Source organism: Benincasa hispida, chromosome 3 (genome assembly GCF_027475165.1).
Source record: "Benincasa hispida cultivar pf3 chromosome 3, pf3_genome.v1.1, whole genome shotgun sequence".
NCBI classification, from domain to species: domain Eukaryota; kingdom Viridiplantae; phylum Streptophyta; class Magnoliopsida; order Cucurbitales; family Cucurbitaceae; genus Benincasa; species Benincasa hispida.
In genome coordinates, this window is record NC_143480.1 from 15648091 (window position 1) to 15672621 (window position 24531).

At 35.4% G+C, this 24531-nt stretch overlaps 2 protein-coding genes and 1 pseudogene across 4 annotated transcripts; 2 read left to right on the plus strand and 1 right to left on the minus strand.

Annotated features, from left to right (window-relative positions):
- The first annotated feature begins 632 nt into the window (after positions 1 to 632).
- LOC120073302 (myb family transcription factor PHL7) lies at positions 633 to 4543 on the plus strand. Of its 2 annotated transcripts, none has more exons than XM_039026057.2 (7): positions 633 to 1104; positions 2168 to 2393; positions 2950 to 3026; positions 3141 to 3183; positions 3305 to 3362; positions 3570 to 3639; positions 3766 to 4543. In XM_039026057.2, the coding sequence occupies exons 2-7, from the start codon at positions 2177 to 2179 to the stop codon at positions 4276 to 4278; spliced, it is 978 nt and encodes a 325-aa protein (XP_038881985.1). In that variant the 5' UTR covers positions 633 to 1104; positions 2168 to 2176; the 3' UTR covers positions 4279 to 4543. The 2 variants fall into 2 exon arrangements, with proteins under 2 accessions (XP_038881985.1, XP_038881986.1); XM_039026058.2 differs by having other exon boundaries at positions 1103 to 2006.
- A 279-nt stretch (positions 4544 to 4822) lies between these two features.
- On the minus strand, positions 4823 to 11690 carry LOC120073301 (alpha/beta-Hydrolases superfamily protein). Of its 2 annotated transcripts, none has more exons than XM_039026053.2 (14): positions 11178 to 11690; positions 10913 to 11061; positions 10636 to 10717; positions 10383 to 10486; positions 10025 to 10151; positions 9842 to 9936; positions 8137 to 8260; positions 7413 to 7493; positions 7118 to 7216; positions 6845 to 7030; positions 5929 to 6066; positions 5782 to 5838; positions 5430 to 5567; positions 4823 to 5198 (listed from the first exon to the last, which is right to left on the minus strand). In XM_039026053.2, the coding sequence occupies exons 2-14, from the start codon at positions 10951 to 10953 to the stop codon at positions 5001 to 5003; spliced, it is 1470 nt and encodes a 489-aa protein (XP_038881981.1). In that variant the 5' UTR covers positions 10954 to 11061; positions 11178 to 11690; the 3' UTR covers positions 4823 to 5000. The 2 variants fall into 2 exon arrangements, with proteins under 2 accessions (XP_038881981.1, XP_038881982.1); XM_039026054.2 differs by having other exon boundaries at positions 10913 to 11030; positions 11178 to 11625.
- An 11922-nt stretch (positions 11691 to 23612) lies between these two features.
- LOC120074160 (peroxisomal targeting signal type 2 receptor-like) lies at positions 23613 to 24531 on the plus strand (annotated as a pseudogene).

A 24531-nucleotide genomic window follows, 5' to 3' on the forward strand; every position in this document is an offset into this window, starting at 1 on the left:
AATAGTCCCTATTGTAGGAGCTATTTTACAAGAATTTTATTAAACCATAAAGATTATTTATAAAGTTTTATCAAACTATAATGATTAAATTCTAACTTCTTAAAACCTGTGTGGGAACTATTTATGAAAATTTTATTAAGCTACAAGGATTTTTTATAAAGTTTTATCAAACTAGATTAAATTCTAACTTCTTAGGAATTGTTCTAATTGACTTAAAAATTAAATATTTTTTTTAAAAAATCATGTTTATTTAAACTCTTTTGGTAAAAACGATTTAAAATACATTTTAAAAGAAGAAATTTTTACAAATAGTAAAAATATCAAACTATTTACAGAAATTGTAATATATATATTGATAGACACTAATAGACTTCTATCAACCTCTCTCAATAATAGACTTGTATCAATTTCTATGACTACTAGACACTGATAGACTTCGATCAGCGTTAATCAGTGATAGACATTGATAACAATGTCATCACAATTATAATTAAATTTTACTATTTGTATAAAAAAATTTCTTTATTTTTCTACTTTTAAAATTTTTTTCAATTAAAAGCTATTTTAAGTGGTTGATATATATATATATATATATATATATATATATATTGCAATTTAACCTATTTAAATTTGTTTTAGAATTAGTTTTAAGACTATCTCTAATGAATTGAGAGTTATGAAATGGCGAAAGGTGAGTGATGGAGAAGAGATAAGAGGTTTACCCAAACTTCGAAACGGACCGGTTTTTGGGTTCCTTCCTATAAAGCGCATCAGGCAAAAGCTGAATTGCTGATGATGAGACTGCTCTCACAGTCACAGAACAACTTCCTCTTTCACTCTTTCCATTTCAACTTCCACAGAAATCACACTCACTGTTCTTTGACGCAGAAACCGAGAGACAGGAAGGAATCAGATGCCATTACATTTGTTTAACTGTCACAACCCACTAGAGAATCCAGTTTTATCTTCTTCTTCTTCTTCTTCTTCTTCTGCTTCTTCTTCTTCTTCTTCCTTTGATTGTCCACAAGATTACATACTTTCAAAGCTTCAAGACACTCACAAATGGCGCCATCCCAATATTGGGGGATGCGGTCTTAGATCTGGGTACCTACTTATTCTCTTTCTCTCCCTCTCTAAACCTATAATTTTATCTTCCATTCATATGGGGTTTCTAGTTTAAGTTGTTTCTATGCTTTGCAATGGCTAAGTTTTCAATTTTAACCCCCATCCATGTCCTCTAGAATTTAACTAAGCCTGATTGTCTACCCTAGAACCCTAGCCAACGGTTTCTCATTTCTGGTTCTGTTCTTATCAGTCCATTGTTCTTCTTTTCTCTTTCGCTTGTTGTAATGCCAACTAGTTAATTTTTTTGTAGCTTTTAAGTTTGTTTTAAGTCGTGGTATTTGATTCGGCTAGTTTGGTTTGTTTATTCTTTGGAGGGTTTTCTTCTTAATCAGTTTTGGGCTTGTATGTGATTACCGATTGGAAAATGGGGGGGCGTTGTTTCTTTCTTTTGAGTGATTGAAGCATTGGTTACTTACCTTTGAAGGGAATAACTAACGAGGTCCGTGTTCTTCTAAAGCTTCTTAATGAAAACGAAATGGAGTTATTCTGATGCTCAAGTATCCATGTCGCTGGTTTTAATTCTTTTCAAGATTACATTGATTTGATTAATTGAATTTTTGGGGGGACCAATCAGTGTCGAATAGGCATCTGTTTCTTTGGCATATTTTTTATTATCATTAACAATTGGTCTTTTCAGATTCTAATCTATTTTCTTTGGTGAAGAGAAGTGTTCTGGGGGTGACACTGACACCTCTCTTGATACCACGCTCTTTGCTCGGCCATTGCTAATTACTGCCGAATTTGCATATAAATTCTCCAGATACCACATTTTTTATGTTGTTGGGTATAGGTTTGATTGAGGAAGAGTGCCCCCTCTGAAGAGCAAATGATCCAAACATCTCTGAGACCTATTAAACCCAATAAAGTTGCCAAGTTCTAAGGTTTTCTGTCATTGATCTTAGCAGAGAATAGTATATGTTAGCAAAATCATGAATCTCTATCATAAGTCACTTTTTCTTCAGATTTTGAATTCATCATGATGCTCTGTTGTTGAACTCAGTCATCTTTTCTTCATTTAGACTCGGTTGCTTATTGTTTACAGGTAAATGACATGTTTCAACAACAGAGTGCTCATAATTCAAGCTTTCTTCAAAACAACTTATTAGTTCGTGATCAGCATATACCTTCTGATGCCTGCTCGATGGACCCCACAAATGGAAATAATACCAGCAACAACCCAAATTTGGCCTCAAAGCAGAGACTGCGATGGACACATGATCTTCACGAACGATTTGTTAATGCAGTGGCACAACTTGGTGGTCCAGATCGTGAGTAAACTCACCTCTTGTGGCTTTATAGTTTAGCATCTTCATTTATATTATATGTCTATTATATAGTATAATATAAATGAAAATGACTGTTGTTGATACCAAATTTAACTCGTCATATTTTTACATTTCAAACAATTGGATAGGGCTAGTTATTTGTTGGCAAGTTGTACCAATTTTCCCTTCCTGTTCATATGAAATAAATGAAAGTGTTAGGTTCTTGTGCAGAATAAAATAAACAAACATATGAAAATAGACATAATAAATTGGATGCATCTCTCGATCTTTTTTAAGAAAAAAGTAATTATGCAAATTTACATTGAGGGGGTGTTTTTCTACATACATAATCCTCCTCCTTGTAGAAGCCTTTTATTGATCATGCCCAGTTTGTTAATCGAGGAGGGAGAAGCATACTTTTGTAAATAGTATAGGGAATGGAAGAGTAAAACATGATGAACTCTAGTAAATTTGCAGCTAGGGTAGATTATCTTGAACTTGTGTGCTAACAAATGATGTCAAACCATATTTATGTGTGCATGTTTCATCTCTTTGTTAGGTGCTACACCCAAAGGTGTCCTTAGAGTAATGGGTGTTCAAGGTTTAACAATATACCACGTCAAAAGCCACCTACAGGTACTGTGAACTTTCACAGAATTAAGATTTTTTTTTTCTTATTCTTACATAAGTTAAGTTTATGTTAGCATGCATAAAATTTGTTTTCTAAGATGTCTTCTTGGATCCCTCTAGAAATATCGACTCGCAAAATACCTTCCCGACTCTTCATCTGATGGTAAGTGAATCTAGTTCCCAATTGTTCATTTTCCATCTTTATGCGCACAAAAATTTGCAGCCATGACGCTATGTCTAGTGAAATTCACCAAGTCATTCACCCGTTGTATTGTTGATGCAAGGGAAAAAGGCTGACAAGAAGGATTCTGGTGACATACTAGCAAACATTGATGGCTCGTCGTAAGTAGATCTAATAGCCATACACTTCTCATTCAGCTTTGTGTTATATTGAAAGTTGATGTAAATATAATTTAGAAACAGGCACCATTCTTGCTCTTAGTTGGTAACTGACTTTTTGATGGGCTTAACCCTAAACTCTGTCACCACCTGATTAAAAGGACAAGTAAATAAACTCATCGTTATTTTATTTGTTCTTTCTATTTGCAGGGGAATGCAAATTACTGAAGCACTTAAACTGCAGATGGAGGTCCAGAAGCGACTGCATGAACAATTGGAGGTATGTTCAAGTTATTCTCTATTCAACTTTTGGTTTAAGCCATATGTGATGTCTCTAACTGATGCAGGACAGAGCTTTGAAACAGCCTAAATTTCCACAAGCATCTGATTGTTTTATGGTATGCAGGTTCAGAGACAGCTACAATTACGGATTGAAGCTCAAGGCAAGTACCTGAAGAAGATAATTGAAGAGCAACAAAAACTTAGTGGGGTTCTTTCAGGAGCCCCTGTTGCCTCTGCCTTTACGGCTCCTGCTTCTGGTGATAAGTGCCCAGAAACTGATAAAAACGACCCACCAACACCTGCTCCCACATCCGAGATTCCTCGCCAAGAGAAAACATCAAAGGAACGTGTCCAAGCCAAGAGTGTCTCTGTTGATGATTCTTTATCGTCGCATCACGAACCATTGACACCAGATTCTGGTTGCCATAGCTCCCCAAATGAGAGTCCAAGGCCAGTAAAGAAGCAAAGACAGTACAGGGATGGTGCATTTTCCAAATCAGAGATGATACTTGCACATCAGATACTGGAGTCAAGCTTAAACTCCACTCACAAGGAATCACGTGCTGTTTTTCCAGCCAGGGAAAAGTTCGATCCTTCATCTGGAATATCGATAGGGGACGACGACCAGTTAGACTAAACAACAAGGTTGTTTTAGTCCTAGTGTTCCTTCTTTACACGTTCTTCCACGGTTAACTCTTGTTATAGTTTTGCTAGTCTTTACATGTGTATCATATCACATCTCGGCACAAAAATATTTTCCTGAGTAGGACCAATATTTGGTGAACCATGATGATTATATCGATGATCCGGGTTGGACCAATATTTAGTCTTGGAGAATTGTTTGGAGTTGAACTCATCTTTGCATTTTCTCGATATAATCCACATTCCCCTTCCATTTGAAATGTATCGTTTCAATCCAATACCAAACCTTAAAGGAAAATCTATGTTAAGCTCGTGCAGGTTATAAATCCATTATAAGATATTAAATGAAAAATCTAGCCTGTTGAGTCCAAACTAGAATGCAGATAGGGAGTATGTTACCAGATAGAACTTCAGAGAATTCAAGTTCGAACCAAATTTTGAATCTTCCCTCATCCATTTAATTTAAAGATCCAACACATCTGCAATTTCTAAAATTTGTTATAGCTCCAACATGAAGATGAAGTAATCGAAGCACAAAATGATATAAACACTCGCACAGGGCAATTTAATTTACTAAGACAAGAATCTTAATGGTTACTGCCAACTTTGTTCCATATGTTGTTGGGTTGGGGAAGCTACAATTTAATCTAAAGAAACGACGGCTGACATTTTACAATGTTGTGGGTATGCTACAGTGTAAACCATAAATGGCCATCTTCAACGATGTACTCGCCTTAAAATGCAAAGCCTAAGGTGTCTACTAAGGGCTTCTAGTTTCTCCGTTTTCGATTTCTTCTGCTTCTGAGACTGAGAGGTCGCAACTTTCTTCTTTTTCTTCTTCTTTTCATCTTTTGACGAATCAGATGGTTTTCCTTGTGTGCTTCGAAGAGGTGTTGGAAATGCTTCAAAAGTCTCCTGCAATCATATGTAATGGAATATCATGCATACAGAAAAACAACACTGGCAACTATCTATCTTGAAGCTGAACACTGAAATCAAATCCTTCTCACCCATTCTCTAACAAGGTATCAGACTAAAAACCAAAAAATTGCCAGGTGATTTAATGCCCATTGATATAGATATTCTATTCCTAAGAAATGGGATTTTGATCATAACAGGATTAAATTCATCAGATGGGGAGAGAACCTGAAATTTGTTCTTAGAAACCACACAAGCAGCAGAAGATTCTTCTTCACTGCCGCCAAGGGAAGAACATCTTCCCCAGCTTTCTCTATTCGAACTCGTGTACGAGCAACATTCTTCAGTTTCACCATCTAGCTGGTCCTACAAATTGAAACTACAGACCCCTGTTAAAAGATGACAAATGGCAAGGCCTGCACTAATGACCTTTTTTCTTTAAGGTGCAGAGGCATAAACTATAAGATGCAAATGCTAGAAATGGATACTGATTATTGAATATCAATCCCAGAAACAATAAGCAAGAAGATTTAAAAATTAAAACCACTTTCAAGTTTCAATGACAGTAAATTAAGATCACCTGCAGATGTGATGGCTCATCACTGTTAATTGTACTATAGTCATTAGGTATGTTATCCTACAGCAGACATCACAAATACATCACAATCACAACGTTAAGCAATGGGTAAAGGAAAGGTCAAAAGATGGCAATTAATTTAAGACATACAATTTCTGTTATCACTGGAGGAATTTCAGAAATAAGGTCACCAACAAATTTCGTGGTTGGAACACTAGGAGCCGAAGATGAACCAGCAACATCATTTCCAGTAGAGCGAAGCCTTGATATTATCTCGTATATTAGATTCTGGAAATCAAAAGGTTGGAGATTGTGTGAATCTGATAGACACTATAAATTCAAGTACTGAATAATGAAAATATATAATAGGTATTAAAATACTAACAGTAAATGCTTTAAAAAATATATCTATACATATACTAACAGTAAATAAATTATAACCAAAGAATTAAAAAACACCGCTGACTCAACTCTCCAAATTTTGCTTCTTTCTCAATCTCCCTAACTCTATCTAAACTATAATCTAATAATTTCTTTTTGAAATCTGAAAACCAAGTTTCAGGTGAATAAATGAATAAATACAAGAAGTCCATTAATAGCCAACAAACAATCCTCCCAAAATGAGCCAAAGAGGGACTAGCCTAGAGACCTAGGAGTCTCATCAAACCAAAAGAACGAAATATGTTTATATTCTCCAAATTGCTAGTAAATGAACTCATTAGCAAATTGCCAACATTCTTGATACTCTCTAACATTCCTAACAGTAAAATATTTTACAGCTGCTAACAATATTTATGAAATAAACTATTAAATAATTTAAGATTTTACAGCTGCTAACAATATTTATGAAATAAGCTATTACATAATTTAAGAATTAAGAGATATCAAGAAGACAGTAATCATGTCAGTGTTGTAGTTGCATAAATTAGTGACAAACTTTCGGTATCAAAACTTGATCATGGACATGGAATCAAAACTTCAAAAACAATAGGAATAACATATGAATAAAAGACAATATATATTGAATAAAAAATAGTACTACTCTGGCATCAAGACAGAAATTTACCTCATCCTTATCAGCCCCAATCTTCAAATCCCCTAAATCATAATATTTCTCAAGTTTGCTTGCATGAGCGGAAGGTAACTGGGGTGGATGAAGAACATTATAGAAGAAAATAGAAACCGAGTCATAATAGAATTGTGGTCTTGACGAGTTATGATCCCCATCGAACTTAATAATATTTTTATCCCCCTGCATTATAAAGAAAAAATGAATCAGAAATGAGAAATTTTTAATCCTATAGCTAAAAAGTATAATTCTTTCAAAATTGGACAGTACCGCATATGAATTATAGATGAGTTCGGAGTGATGAGGTTGAACGAACTTGTCACAATTAGCATGCCCAAACAAAGCAGGAATGAAAGTTTTTGGGGTCACCTGATGGCATTTCAAAAAATGGTTTCATACATAAACGTACTGCACTGCAATGAAATAACTCTGCTTCATGTTCAAGTAGGGTCAATGGCAAACTTTTGAAGACAGATCCTCCCAGTAAAATAATTGGCACGACCAGATAAATATAAATGAAGAAGCCAATCTAGCAAGCTCTAATATAATAATGGGTCAGACAAACCTGTAAGCAATTAAGATTCATGATATCAAACTTTGCCCTCTTCTCAATTACCCTCCTCATGTATTGAACAGCCATCTTTACCTGGCATATCAAGTTTACATTATGTCACCATTAGTACATCATATCTTTCTAGAAGGAACACTCCGGAGCATATAATTTAATTAACACAAAAAAAGGTAAACCGGGGACAAGCCAAAACAAATAGACAGAAAATATCTTCCCTATCTATGGACTAAAGGAAGCACTCCCAATCCAAATTAATACAGACAGTCGAATAATTACTGAAAAGACATGTAGAGAATACTCCACCTGGAACTGCTCACGTCAACTAGCACAAATTTAAATAGTAGTACCACCTTTCTACAAGCCTTTTCTTTACATTACATGTAATAAAAACTCTAAACCCACCATATCATAAGATTTCATTAGGTCTAATTTAAAGATCCAACTCCTTTTCTTTGTCTCCAAAGCCTCAAGCATTATCACAATCACTCCACGATCTTTTTTTTCACTAGTGATTGTTTTTTACTTTTACAAAAAAAAAAAAAAAAAAAAAAAAAAAAGAAGAAGAAGAAGAAGAAGAAGAAGGAACAATTGTTCACTTCTGCAGATTTGTTACAGCTATAGTTCTCAGTAATTAGTGTGACACAATTAGCAGCGTCCAATGAAATATGCAGATGGGTGAAACTAGTTAGTGAAAAGTGGCATAAGGTAGAGGTTGTACCGTGAATTTAGGTAGTCGGATCTTATAAACATCAACTAGTTCCATCATTAGGTTGTAAAGGTTAGAAAAGGCACTGTCAAGCACCATTCCGGCTACGGAAGGATCTTCAGCTCCATAAAGAAGGCTGCATTGTATCACAGAAGGCTTCAGGTAATTGAATACATCCTAAAAAATTTAAATATCATAAATTCCAGTCAAACTGAAAAAAAGATAAAAAAAAAAAAGAAACCAAACCAGACCGTTAAATTTTTAAATATTCACCGAACATCTTTTTTTCACAGAAATATGAGAAATGGATGTACTAAAGAAGTGAAACAGCAAGGTTTTTTCTTCTTTTTCTTCTACTTTTTTTAACCAAGGAAACAAAATTCACTAATAAAATGAAAGAACAAGGCAAGATTCACCAAACCAAAAGAGGTACAAAAAAGGTCTCAAATTGCTACAAAAGAAGAGGGCTTTTACACGAGACTCCACATAGAACACTACACAAGAAGGAACACCAATCATAGTTCCCTTCACTCCTAAGAAGATTTTTCCATTTAGAGTATTCCCAGAAAACCCTCCAATTTATGGAGGGTTTGGAGGCTAGCATTAGAGGTCAAGGGAATTTCTGTTCACTCTTCTTTCAAAGTTGGATATCATTTTCGACGTATAATTTAAAGTTAAAAGTTCAAATGGCTATCTTTGTAGCCTCCTAGTTAGCAGGAAGTTGACAGCCATGGGAGTTTCTTCAAGTCTGATACATCTCTATACCACAGTAATATCAGAAGTACTTGTCAATTGGGTGTATCCATTGATTTAAAGCAACACCCTTCCATCATCCTTCCAGAACAGAATAGTGCTTGCTTTCACCAATGCAGATTTTACCGAGCCTTTATTAAGAGAAATGGAAGGATGTACAAAGGCAGATTTTTAGCCATGAGTGGTGGGGGGTTGGAAATGGGCTTTATCACGAACTAGAGAAACAGACTCAAATCCCAGAGGATCAAACCAAGCTCATAGTACAAAAAAAAGTCAGGTAATAAATGCCCATAAGATAATCAATGTCTTAAGTTGGGACCAGATAATCAGTGTCTCAAATAGGACGGTTTAGTTGGGTAGCTCAAATAGGACAGTTTAGTTGCCCCATGCCAACAATCTTGTCTCACGTACAGTTGGAAAGTGGTTTGAAAACTCTACCAAGCCTCTCAACTCCCATGAATTTTGAAATATCTAACAACTAATTCGCGACAAGAAAACAATGGATAAGAGTATGATTTATGAACAACATTTTCTCTCATGTTAAACCAAGTAAACTTTCCTTTACTTAGGGCACCATCCGTAAGGTCCTTAGTGGGTACAAATTTCATCTATATTATGAGATATAATAAATTGAAGGTGTTATTTTAAAAATAAACATTGTTACTGGAAATAAATTATATTTAACTTGAAAAAAGTTGCAGAATTCCCTCACATACAAGTTCAAGCCACTACCACGTGGCAGCCAAGAAGTACAAAACCGTGATTTAGCACGATTGCATCAATATATCATCTGTCAAAAGATGAGGACAAAATAGACAAAGGATGCAGAGAACAAACTAAAATGAATACAGCTAAAGAATGTACACTTCATACTCTCGCTCTAAGATCAATTTCATGACAAATTAAAACATCAAGGCATACAATATATTGATGACAGCATGGTAAAAAATATGACTCAACATACCTAGTTACAGCACCCATAGATCTTCCCCAGAGACCTATACGGGATACTTGTTTGTTGCTTCTCAAGTATGTCACCACAACCTTGAGGTCATCTCTCTTTCATCATTGAAATCATATTTCAAAATATTTCAGATTCAGAACCTCAATTAACTGAAACCATGATGTATGGTTAATAGATGCATACCTCATGCCAACCAAGGCTGACATAATCTCCATCAGACAAGCCTGAACCCGAAAAATCAAGCGTAAAAACGGTAATATTTGATGGAAGAAGTATGACAGCAGCCTCATTAGCATCTGCTCGACATCCACTGAATAATTCCCCAAGAATAAACTTAGTTAAGAATTCTTAGCATAGAATGTCCGAAATCATATAGAATCACCACAAAGAGTAAAAAAAGGACAAGTTGTCACTTGTCAAAACCATGTCCAAAACCAATATTACTAAAGAAAAGCAATAGAACAAGGAAATCCTCCAATGCAGAGAATGATCAGATTCCGGAATCTTTTCCAACTGTAAATTGTTCCACAAATGCAAGTACCTGTTACCATGGCAATAGATGACACAAGGCAGAGGGGTATCCTCAGGAATAGATGAAGGCAAATAATGACTGCATTGCAAGGTATGGCCCCTTGAATTTTTTAGCTGCATTGGCAAAATTTGTTAATATGGAAGGATTATGGATATCATTCAATAGGCAGGAATAAATAAGATTTAAAAATTAAAAAAAAAAAAAAAAAAAAAAAAAAGGAACAACTTCAAATTTACGAAAGAATTTGTCCGTCCATACTTGCCTCCAAATCCTGTCGTTGGTATGCTCTGCCCGCGAGAGTGAAGTTTTTCTCCCATAAATATTGATCAGGGTTATAATCCGCCCTGTACGGCAAAAATATATAACAAAATGTACAATGAGGAAAAAAATGCAGTATAAAGACTAATTTGAGTGTTTCCACTGCTCATAGGCCTCAGAAACAAACAAGATCTCAACTGCAGAATAATCGTCACTTCACTTGTAGCTCAATAAACCAGCTCAGTAGCTCAAGAAATTGGCAAGCGTAGCAGAAAAAATACCTGGGCGGCCGAATGACAAAATTGATGAACTGATCAATCATATTGATCACAAAAGTCCTCGACGGCAACTCCGCCTCATAGGAAAGGAAATCCCAAGTCACAATTTCAGTTCACCATTCTTCAAAACAAAAGTTTAACCACTTCTCAATCTACAGAACAAAACGAAGGAGGGCCACAAACTCTCAAATCGGTCCAAACCCACCACAGCAAAAGCAACAAAGAACAAAACTCCGTAATGGAAGAACAGGAATCAGAAATACACTACCTGGTTGTAAGCATATCCAGATCCAGAGTCATCGGCAGAAGGCAAGGGGAAGAGCAAGAGATACGGCTACAAAAACAGCAGCAAACAGAGGCAATCCAGCTGGTGGCCCCAACCCCAAGTAGTGAAAATTCCTTTGACGCTGCTGTTTCTCGTCCAGAGTTTCACAATCATTGAAAAGTCTCTTCGGAGTGATTCCAGATGTTAAACACTTCGCCCGTCTTCTCAAGAATCGTACGATTTACAGAAGAGGGGAAATGTGAGAGATTATTGGCTCAAATGCTTTGGTTGCTCTCACTAATGGATGTATTTGGAAACAATTATCCAAAATCTTTCTGATGCATCGCTGTTCTGTGCCTGAAAGCCATGGGATTTTCCTAAAGCATTTCCCTTTAAGCTTTAACAAAGTGGATATTCTTTTAGATGCAAAGTTGCAAACACTACTAAACATAGAATGTTAACTTTGAGTTTTAGTCTCTTCCTTATGTGTCAATTTAGTTCTTAATTTTTCTTTTCAATTATAAATTTAGTATTTAAATTTGAACTATTTTGAAATAGAACAAAAATAATCCAAATATTTATGTGAGAAAGCAAAATTTTAACGTCTATCAGTAATAGACTGCGATAGACTACTATATGTACCTATATGTATATAATAGTAATCTATCATGGTCTATTACAAATAAACCGTGATATTTTTCTATATTTGTAAATATTTTTAACAGTTTTATCATTTAAAATAATTTTTCTTTAAAACTTTTAAAAATTGTAGAACACTCACAAAATTAAATATTTAAGCTTTCGTGGTATAAAATTTACATCGATTTAAATCCTATTTTAGTACCTGAACTTTGAATCCGGTTCTATTTTGATCCCTGAACTTTCAAGAACATTTGTTTTAGTCCTTAAACTTTGAAAAGTGTTTATTTTAGTCCTACTATTAAAATTATGTTAACGTTTCAACAGCAATAATCAACATTCCAAAATATTGAATGACCAAAATTTTGAACTAAAAATATCTTTTAAATTCTTATGCTTTATCACCTCATTCAAAATTTGAAACTCTAGATTTTTTAGCGCAATTAACTTATTTACTAGCCTAGTTATCCAAAAATACAAGTCACATTGTCATTTTGTTAAATAGTTAACAAAATCTTAATATATTCAAGACCAAAATAAACATTTTTTTAAACTCTTAAAGACTAAAACAAACATTTTAAAAGTTCAGGAACCAAAATAAAATAATATTCAAAGTTCAAATACTAAAATATGTATTTTTAAAAGTTTAGAGACCAAAATAGAACATTATTCAAAGTTTATAGATCAAAATAAGATTTAAACCCATTTAAATTTTTATCTATAGATCAATAAATTTTACAAAATCTTAAGATTATCAAGAGTTCTTCTAATACAACAATGGGTAGATAGAGAGATTCGAGTGCTAATGCATTTTAATGTCAATGGAGTTACACTCGTTTTAACTAAGATTATCAACGACTTATCAGAGAAGATATGTTTTTTTTATCAAACTACTAAAACACTTGAAAATTTAGAGAACTATCATTATTATTTTAATGTTTTTTTAACAAGCTTAGACAACTATTAAAAAAATTGTTGAAGAAATTTAGACACCTTAAAAAATTGAGATATTAAGTAGACATAAAACTCAAATTTAAAATCTACTTCTATAATTTAACCAATAATTAATAACTTTTTTTTTTACACATTTTAATGTCATAACCTGGTTTTATGTCTTTTCCTCCTCTATCTATCTATATATATTACACAAAAATATAAAATAAAAAAATTGATAGTCAACCATAAGGTAACTTAACACCTATTGTTTTTTTAGATGTCAAGGTAGGAAATTCCACGTATAAATTTGATGAACTAAAATAAGATTAAAGTGATGTTTAAATTTTTATGAAATTTTACGTATTTATTGATAATTTGATCTTACGTACTATTTTAAATTTATGATCTAAACATTGGACATACTTTATTACTATTATTTCTTGGTTTGAAGGGATAACACTTGACTTTTGCACTTGTATTTCTTGTAAATAAAAGTCAACTTCCAAATAGATGACAATCTAATGACTTGCTTTTAAAGCAGATATTCCAGGTAGACTTTTTCATTTTGAATACATAATTGGCAATAAATGTTAATTAAGCCCAAAAAAAGGGGGGAAAAAGAATTATACATTTTTTTGTCCCTAAATCTTTTGATATAGTTTCTATTTGGTGTCTGGTTTTGTTTCAATTTAATTAAGTTTCAAATGTTATAATTTTACCTTTGAGATTTGAGTTCTGTTTCAATTTGGTCAATGAATTTCAAAATTTTACATTTTTAACCTCAATTTTTCATTAAATACTTACTTTCAATTATTGACGTCAAGTTCTATTAATTAATTAAAAATAATTAGAAGTAAAATTTTAAATTTAATTTTAAAAACAATAGAAATAATTAAACTTAATTAACTACAAGTTTTTTTTAACAATTTTTAATTTATTAACATAAATTAACTCCAAAATATGGAAAGTGAGTATTTAGTGAAAAAATTAAGATAAAAAATGTAAACCTCGAGATGTAGGGACCAAATTGATTTAAATGTCATGGGTAAAGTTGTAGCATTTTGATAGGAAAAATTAAAATCAAACTCAAAATTTAAGGACTAAATGTATAACATTTTACAAAATAAAAATTAATCAAAAAATATTTTTTTTTTCAAAAAAGAAATCATTGTGGTACTTTAAAAAAAGAAAAGGAAATAAATTGCTTTAATTTGCTTTAAAGAATGCATAGATATATGTAAAGTTTGTTTTTCCCGATTAATCAAATTTCGAAATATTTGTACTCCATATGAAAAAAAACAAATTATTTTCAAACAAGTTGTTATTTGTCCGTTGAAAACTTGGAAATTAACTTACTTTCCGACTTTTTACAAAGGTGTCAGAGAGAAAAAAATGGAACATTTAATATTTTTATTGTTGTTTTCAAAACTTATTAGAGAAATATTGTTGTTTTGAAACTTATTAGAGAAATATTATTGTTTTGGGAGTTCGAGGCTAGAAGTCGAGGGTTGAGGATTCGACTAATGTAGAGGTCAAATGTTGAGAACTCGACAAACAAACAAAAACTTGGAAACAATACATAAATTAGGATTGTCGATGGTTGAAGTTTTGACAAACAGAGAAACATTAAGGTTGTCGAGGGTTGAAGTTTCAACAAGGAAGATAAGTGGGTGAAGCAGATTGTAAGAGAGAGCGAGATTGTAAGAAAGAGCGAGATTGTAAGAAATAGCGAGATTGTAGGAGAGAGCGAGATTGAAGGAGAGAGCGGCCATGACTAATGCTCTTTACACAATCAGGATAAGCATAGTCTAATTAATCCTATGCAATCATCCCATATCCTCAACATTTCTCATATATATGTTGTTAAAAAGTTTTAATTAATTTAATCATAAGAACTATCATTAATGGATGCTATGTTAGTAATTAGTGTTAACTTTGAATTAACTCAAGATGTTACATATCTGTAAGGTAAAATGTTCAAACTTCCATCTTTTATATAATTAAACTAAAAATAAAGGTTTAGTTATGTAAGTTACCACGCTCAAGAATGGACTTTCATCTAACATGATTTACATACAAACAAAATAACAAAAATTCTAAGAAAATAGTGATAAATTCTCTCCGTAGGCAACGACTGAGATAAATTCAATGTTCGAATAAAATGGCGAAAGATTGATTCTCAGAGATGGGTTTGTATATTACTTCCATTGGAGCTTCCATTCTCAGAGATTGTAGGAGAGAGCGAGATTGTACAAGAAAATCGCATGGCTTGTTCGAGATCAAAGTTTGATTTAATTTTCATGTTGATTATAATGCCAATATTATCATTCTTGACCACAAAAAAGTGAATTGTAAGAACAGTTAGCTTAGAAAAAATTATTTAAAATCTTATTCATCTTTTAAGATTTTCTCTTTCAATATGCATTTGGATATTAATTTTGGTTTAAGTCTCACTTTTAACCGAATTTAATAAATACCACTTTAAAAAGTAAAGATTGTAGGAGAGAGCGAGATTGAGAGATTGATCTCGAACAAGCCATGCAATTTCCTTGTACAATCTCGCTCTCTCCTACAATGTCGCTCTCCTACAATCTCGTTGAACATCTCGCTCTCTCCTACAATCTCGCTGAATATCTCGCTCTCTCTGTTATTGTTGTTATTTTTTCATTAATGATTACTAGCTTTTTTTTCTTGTTTTTCATTAATGATTACTAAATTGTACATTATTGTTTTAATTAAGTTGTACATTATTTTTTTTAATTAACTTGTACATTATTCTTCTAATTAACTTGTACATTATTCTTTTAATTAACTTGTACATTATTTGATTGAAAAATAAATATTTTTTTTAATTGAGAAATAAATATTCTTTTAATTAACTTGAACATTATTTTTTTTAATTGAGAAATAATTTTTTTTTTCAGATCATGGCTTTAAACCCAGGATCTGTTGATCTCGATGTTTTGTACGACTAGTCCATTCATCGATCATCTGTTGTATGACGAGATCGCACTACTGGAGAAATATCTTGCAGGCGTCGAGAGACAGTTCTCTAGCGCACTATCCTACTCCACCCTCGAATACTACCGTTACTGCGCACATCTGGATTCTATGAGGTTGCCAGATTAGGATTTATTCAGTAGGACTGGCATCTGATCATAGCCTTGGTCGAGAAATGGAAGCCCGAGACGCATACATTTCATATATCTGTTGGAGAGTGCACTATCACTCTACAAGACATAGAAGTGTTGTTGGGGTTACCTATTGACGGTAAGTCGGTCATTGGAGTGATGTGCGATGACTAATTAGAAGTTTGTCAACTGTACGTACCTCGGTGCGACCCCACCTGTCGACAAGATTAAAGGATCGAGGTTAAGTTTAATATGGTTAGGAACACAATTTCATCAACTCACAGATGATGCAGACGAGGAAACAATCATAAGATATGCATTAGTATATATACTACAAATGATGGGTGGAAGTCTGTTTTCAGATAAATCAAGCCATTTTGTTCACTTGATGTTCTTGTCACTGTTAGCTAACCTCCATGATGCGGGGCGGTATTCGTGGGGTGGAGCATGCTTGGCATGGTTGTATAGACAACTATGCAAAGCAACAAGACCTGAGGTTCGAGATATAGTTGGGCCTCTCATACTTTTTCAACTATGGGCTTGGGAGCGATTTCCAACAATGGCTCCACAGCTACAACATGTTAATGACGCTCAGTTAGTTGGACATGCCTACGGTTCTCGATATGTTGTTTTAATTCAATTTAATTTTTATATCACTGATCTAGTTAATTTAAATTCTAAATTACCAATTTAAAATTTTAGGTGGAGAGATAAATTTTGTGTGACTAGGACAACCACACATGTAATCAGCCAGTATAGATACATGTTTGATCAGCTTCAACCTGAACAGGTACATTACACTGAACCTAATTGATTATTTTATACACATTTTTATTGTATTTGCTTTAATATTCTCTAATATAATATTTTGTGTTTCAGGTTATTTGGGAGCCGTACAAAATTTTTATGCATACTTTGCCTATTTTTGTACGAATGATCAAAACATATGGCGGACGATGAGTCCTCTCATATGTTTTCACATTGGTGAGTGGCATCTTCCTGACAGTGTGATGAGACAATTCGATTTTCAGCAGGATGTCCCATCACCTTGTAATACTAAACCGTACTGCATGATATTGACCTAAGGACTGGAGATTGGTTCGAAAAAGTTGTACATTTGGTAGTGCAATGGTACTATCGTGCAAGGTTTATTGCAATGGGGTTTCTCTTGAACAGTTTGACACATATGTCACTTCAGAATATATTCATTGGTATAATAATATCACAAGGCGCTACGTCATTCATCCGGGAGCAGCTGTGGGTATGGTAAATGAATATTATCTAATTCTTTTTAATTTAAATTTATTTTAAATATTGTCTAATTATTTTATAATTCACAGAGATCGAACAACCATAGACTCCGTGAGGTTGCGAATGATTCGAACCAGGTTCTTGCTATATGTAGTGACAACCAAAGCTATATGGAGGAAATTCATTATATGTACGATATACCCATTGTTCCTCCACCAGCTCCTAGACGTAGAGGACCTATTCGGGAAGAGGATGAGTTTGATGATGTTGCACATAATGTGGAAGAGTTGCCCCCTATGATGCAGACGTAGATTCAAACTGATTATGTTAGTCCGATGATGATGATGATGCCAGCATCTGGTTCAGGACATTATGACTCATAGGCTGGTCCTTTGTCTTCATACGTGCATGGACATGGTCGGGATCATGGAGAGCATAATGAATATTTATATTATGAAGCGTCTGCAGAGGTACCAGAGCAACATAAAAAAGAACCCGAGCAACTTCAAGTTCAAAGTCGATGATGACAACTAGCTCGAAATCGACGACGTCTGCCTTGTGGGACACATTGATTTTTGTAATTATTTTTATATAAATGAGATATTTAATTTACATTTTTTTATTTTTATGAGATATAATAATTTATTACTTTTATATATTATGAATAGTAATTATTTTGATATAGAAGCTTTTAAATGTCACTGACATAAATAATAACATCAGATAGTCTTAAATCTAAAAAGTTAGGTAAAAAAAACTTCAATATTCAAATTTACATATTTTAGATAATAATTTGGGAACATAATAAATCAAATCAACACTCAAAACCTTCACATGCAAGTCTATAAATAAGACTGTATTATTGATATCAAGAACAAAAATTTTAATCACAGTAGTGAGATCAATAGTTTAAAAGATTTTACAATAATGATCTTGAATTCCTTTTGTACATTTGGTACCAAGGTTTTGATGGAGTTTTTTTTTTTTTTTAATTATAAATAATAAAAAAATATTTTTAGAAATTGTTTTTATAAAATGGAAAATTAAAAAAAAAATGAAAGAAAGAAAGAAAGGAAGAAAGAAGAAGGTGGCAGGGAATAATTAAATAAAGAAAAAAAAGGAAAAATTTGTACGGATATCTCGCTCTCGTTCACAAGATCTTGCTCTCGCTCTCTCTCAAAATCTCGCTCTCTCAAATGTCAGCTCACGTCTATGCTGGTCGGCCTGCTTTTTCATTCTATTTTGTGCAATTTCCAGATTCTCCTTAAGTGCATTCAAAGCCAAGTCTCGTTCCTTTAATAGGTTGTCAACACTGTCATTGCTGGATTTTGTTTCCCCATAATGTATTAACGGTGGGGGAGTCTTCCCATAAATCGCTTGGAATGGGGTGGTCCTTATTGATGCATGGAAGGTGGTGTTATACCAATATTTTGCCAAAGCCAACCATTTATTCCACTTTTTAGATTGCTCATTGCAAAAACACCTTAAATAAGTTTCCAAACATCGATTTACACGTTCAATTTGTCCATCTGTTTGAGGATGGTTAGCTGTACTTCTTCTTAATTTGGTTCCTACGGCTGCAAAAACTTCTCTCCAGAACTTATTCAAAAAGATTTTATCCCTATCAGTAGTAATCGACTTGGGAATGCCATGAAGCTTGATGATTTCCTGTATGAAGATTTCTGCTACTTGCTTTGCTGAAATTGGATGCTTGAGGGGGATAAAGTATCCATATTTGCTCAATCTATCAACCACTACTAAGATGGAATCAAAGCCCCCTGCCCTAGGAAGTCCTTCAACAAAGTCCATGGTCCACTCTTCCAAAGTTAGCTCGGGAATACGTAGCGGTTGTAGCAGTCCTGCAGGGGTTAGAGATTCTGTTTTGTTTCTTTGACAAATATCACATCCGACCACATAATTTTTTATATCACTCTTCGTTCCCGCCCAATATAACTCCCCACTCATGCGTTTGTAGGTCCTTAGGAAACTCGAATGCCCTCCAAGTATGGAATCATGGTAAGTATGCAATAAAGAGGGAATCAAAGTCGATTGTTTAGGGATGACTAACCTTCCTTTATAGAGTAGTCTTCCATTTGTCCATTTGTAGTTTGGTTTACCATCCGGATTGTCTTTTAATACGGCAATGATTTGCAGTAATTCCTCATCTTCTCCCACCTTCTTTAATATGAGTTCCACATCTAACACTGCTAAGGAGTATAAGCTAACAGGTTTAGAAGGTAAGTTGACTCTAGACAGGGCATTTGCTGCCTTGTTTATCAAGTCGGGTTGGTAAAGTATCACGAAATCATAGCCAAGAAGCTTGGTTAACCACCTCTGAAATTAGGGTTGTACTTCCCTCTATTCCACCAAGAATTTCAAGGCTTTTTGGTCTAAAATCACGATGAATTTTCCTCCTAATAAGTAATGATGCCACCTTTGGACAGCTAATACGACTGCCATTAATTCCCTTTCATAGATGGATTTGTTTTGAGCACGCTGTGAGAGCTTTTGGCTAAAAAAGGCTATTGGTTTGTCTCCTTGAGTCAGAGCAGCCCCTACCCCTATTCCCGAGGCATATGTTTCTATAATGAAAGGTTGGTTGAAGTCTGGCAATGCTAGAACCGGACAGGACACCATCTGCTGCTTCAAGTCTTCAAATGCTCGAGTGGCAGCCTCATCCCATTTGAAACTATTTTTCTTGAGCAAACGTGTTAATGGAGCTGCCCTAATGCTGTAACCTTGAACAAAGCGCCGATAATAATCGGTCAACCCCAAGAAACCCCTCAATTCAGTCACATTCATGGGACATGGCCAGTTAACCATAGCTTGGATCTTCTCCCCATCAGCTTCAACCCCTTGGTGTGAAATCTAATGCCCCAAATATTGTAACCTCTCTCGATAGAATACACATTTCTTTTGGTTAGCAAAGAGTTTGTTGTCTCTTAGAATGTTGAACACCACTCCTAGGTGAGTCTCATGAGTGGAAACATCTGGACTATACACCAAAATATCATAAAAAAACACAAGTATAAAGCAACGTATAAAGGGTTTAAAAACCTTATTCATCAGTGATTGGAAAGTTTCAGGTGCATTCGTGAGCCCAAAAGGCATAACCAAGAACTCGTAGTGCCCTTCGTGAGTTCTAGATGCTGTCTTCTCGATGTCTTCCTCTCTCATGCGGATTTGGTAGTAACCTGACTTTAAATCAAGCTTTGAGAATACTATAGCTCCGTGTAACTCGTCAAGTAACTCCTCAATGACTGGAATAGGGAATTTGTCAGCTATTGTAGCTTGATTCAACCTCTTATAGTCAACATAAAATCTCCAACCCCCATCCTTCTTCTTTACCAGTAAAACAGGGCTTGAGTAGGGACCCCTGCTAGGTCTAATGAATCCAGCTTGCAACATTTCATGAACTAGTTTCTCTATCTCCTCCTTCTGTGCATATCCATACTTGTAGGGCCTGACATTGATTGGATTGGTTCCGTCTTTAATGGTTATTCGGTGGTCGACTGCCCTTCTAGGGGGCAGTGAAGTTGGTAAGCTGAATACATCTTGGTTCTGCTCTAATAGTGCTTGAATCATGACAGGTAATGCAAGTTAGTCTTCTTCCTTCCTCCCTTCCTCCGTGCCATTAAGGTCTTCAAACTCAAGATGCTGGAAATCTACCAAGAAGCCCATATCTTCCTCATTCCACTTTTTACTTAGCATTTTAAAGGAAACTTAAACCCTCACCCCCCTTTTAACACGATAGGTGCTCCATTCGACCAAAAGGCCATTGTTAATGAAGGCTAGTGGATTCCCATGAACTCAGTGGTACATAGCCAGGGCATTCCAAGAACTACATTCATCCTTCCTAACTCCATAGCCAAGAAATCAGCCTTCACCATTAAATTTGGGAGTGTGAGCTCTACCCCTTTGAAAATACCCTTTCCTTCGATTTCACTTCCATTTCCTATCACCACCCCGAACCTCTTTTGTTGTTCCAATGGTAACTTCAGCTCCCTAACCGTTTCTTGATGGATAAAGTTGTGAGTAGCTCCCGAATCAATGAGGACTACCATTTCCTTGTCCTTGATTTTTCCCTTGAGTTTCATTGTTCACTTTGCTGAAAAACCAAGTAGGGAGTTCAACGATAGTTCCACCTTTTCTTGTACTTCACCATACTTCAATTCCACAGGTACTTTTCCTTCGATTAACTCATTTTCCTCCATTTCCTCCTCTTCATTGGCTATAAACAGCATGAGTTGTCTATTTTCTTTGAACTTATAGCGGTGTCCCGGGGCATACTTTTCATTACAACGAAAACACAGTCCCTTGTCAAGTCGTTCTCTGAAATCGAGGTCACTTAGTCTCTTCATTGGGGCCTCCTTCTTGATGGGAAGATTCTGTTTTGCAGGAATGGGAACTAACAGCTTCACAGGTAATGCGATTTGTTTCATGGTTGGTTTGTCCATAGGCTTTCCCTGACTTTTATCACTAGATTCCCCTCTGTCCATTTGGCCCATCTTCTGGTTCAGCCTTTTGCGGCCCAACTCTTTCAAGGCCAACCTGAGTGCGATGTTCCGGTCATTCACCAATTGGGATTCCTTCATACACTCGTCAAGAGTTTTGGGATTCCAGCTAACCATTTCAGCTTGCAGCTCCGGTTCTAACCCGTTCAAGAATGCATCCTTCAGTACTTCCTCTGATAAGTCCGGCAATGGAGCATAATAGTTGATGAATTTTTTTACATATTCTTGGTATGAACCCTCTTGTCGAATTTTCAATAAACTCGTGCATAAACTTCCTTATCCAACCCTCCGGTAGTGTTCAAGCAACCTACGGTTCAACTCTTCCCATGTAGTAATGGCCCTCCGGTTGTTACTCCACTAAAACTAATCAACTTCATCAGGGGCGAAGCTAATCACAGCCACCTTCACCTTCTCAGCATCAGAGAGCTCATGAATTTTAAAGAAATGCTCTGCTCGATAGACCCACGATTCCAGGTTATCACCTGCAAACAAGGGCATTTCCAAACGTTTATACTTACCTCTGTCCAAGCTGCCTCCGTTGGAAATATGAGAAGATTCGACTTCCTCTATCTTCCCTTTCGACTTGAGATTGCTTCCTTCAGTTAACATCGATTCTTCTTTCTTTCGAGCCATGTTATTCTCTCTAACCTTCTCGGTTAGCTTCTCCAAGTTCTTGCACAGGCCGACATAGAGCTCTTTCAGCCCTACCATTTCTTTCTCCGTAGCCTCCAACCTCTCTTCCAATTGTTTTTGGGCCATGACGCGCGTTTTCCTCAGAGTTGCGACTCTGATACCAAAGTGTTAAGCACCAGATTCTTTCTACCCTTCTCCCAGATCGAATGAACAAGTAAATAAAACCAAAGAAAGAAATAATGGTAATCAACACTTCTTCCAATCTTTATTTACCGAAAATCAATCATTTCAACCCAGAATTACAGATGAAAAGAAATATAACCAAACCAGAGAGAAAACTAGAATACTCAGTGGGAAAAATTAGAAAACTAAGAACAGTAGCTTCTAGCCTTCAATTCAAGAGGTGTTGGATCCCCTCCTGAAAAGACGAACGTCCTCGCACACAAAATCTTCTCTGCCTTCTTTCTCTTTCTCTTCCAATTTATTTAATCCGTCTGTGGTCCCACCTCCAACAGATCCTCAACAGAATTGCCCTTTTCCCCATATTCTCATACTTCACTATCTCTCTAACTAACTCTTGTGGTGTTTTTACCTTTTTGTCCCTCCTTTTGTATGTGAATATAATGGGAGGCTTTACAAAATGATAATTAAACAGACTCAATAAACATGTTAGGGCAAGGTCGAGGGTTCAAAGTTCGATGTACAAAAAATAAGAAAGGAAAAGGTCGAGTGTTCAAAATTCGACCTATCTAGGTCAAATTTTCAACCCTCAACTTATTTTTTTTTAAAAAAAAACAATATTTTTATAAAGAGTTTGAAAACAACAATATTTTCTTAAATAGTTTCTAAAAGGAAAAATATTCTTTTAATTTTCTCTACTAGAATGGTATTTTAACAAAAAAAAAAAAAAAACAAAAAGAAAGAAAGAAAAAAGATATTGACTAAAATTTCCTAGCGGTCACTTAACAAAAATTTAAAGGAAGAAAAAATAAGTAGTCGTTTCTATTGTGCTCATCCCCATATAGACCTTTTTTTCTGTGAAAAATCATATCGACATTTTCTATTTTATCAATTTAAGGAAAAGTTGGTGTAAGGAGTATTGTGCGAAGGTAAATGAAAAATAAATAAATAAATAAGTGAAAAGGAAAATTAAAAGATTATGATAGGATAGAAACAAAAGAGGGAAATGATGGTGTAATTGGAATGGGAAAGGGGAATTGCAATTTCTAGTTGGATAAAAGGATTGAAAAAGAGATGCGTAGCTTCGAACTAACTGAGAGGGTGAGATCAGACTTCAAAGAGAGACACATAGAGGTTCTCCTCACTCCTCAACCATGCTCGTCTTTAAGATTCCCTTCAATGCCTACTCCATCCAGTTCAACCCCTTCTACGAGGCTCGCATCGCCATCGCCACCACCCAAAATTTTGGAATCCTTAGCAATGGTCGCCTTCACGTCCTCGATCTCAATCCCGTCGGTCCCATATCCGAGCACATCGCCTTTGACACCGCCGATGGAGTCTACGACGTCTCTTGGTACGAGTCTCGTGACTCTCTTCTCGTTGCCGCCATAGCCGATGGCTTTGTTAAGCTTTACGACCTTGCTCTTCCCCCCACATCTAATCCCATTCGTTCCTTCCACGAACATACTCGCGAGGTTCACTCTGCCGACTACAACCCTGTTCGTCGCGACTCCTTTTTGACTTCCTCCTGGGACGATACCACTAAGCTCTGGACCCTAGACCACTCCACCAGTGTCAGAACATTCAAAGAGCATGCCTATTGCGACTATTCCTCCGTCTAGAACCCTCGTCACGGCGATGTCTTCGCTTCTACCTCTGGCGATTACATCGTTCGCATTTGGGATGTGCGAGAACCAGGCTCCACCATGATAATTCCAGCTCATGATTTCAAAGTTCTATCTTGCGATTGGAATAAGCGATGATTGTTGCATTGTTATGGCTTCGGTCGATAAATCGATTAGGGTATGGGATGTTAGGAGCTACAGGACTCCGGTTTCTGTATTGAATGGCCATGGATATGCAGTTAGGAAAGTGAACTTCTCTCCGCATCGACTGTGTTTGTTAGCCTCCTGTTCCTACGATATGACTGTCTGTTTGTGGGATTACGTGCTGGAGGATGCTATTGTTGGGAGTTATGATCATCACACTGAATTCGCCGTAGGAATCGATATGAGCGTGCTTGTCGAGGGCCTGCTTGCCAGCACTGGATGGGATGAGCTTGTTTATGTATGA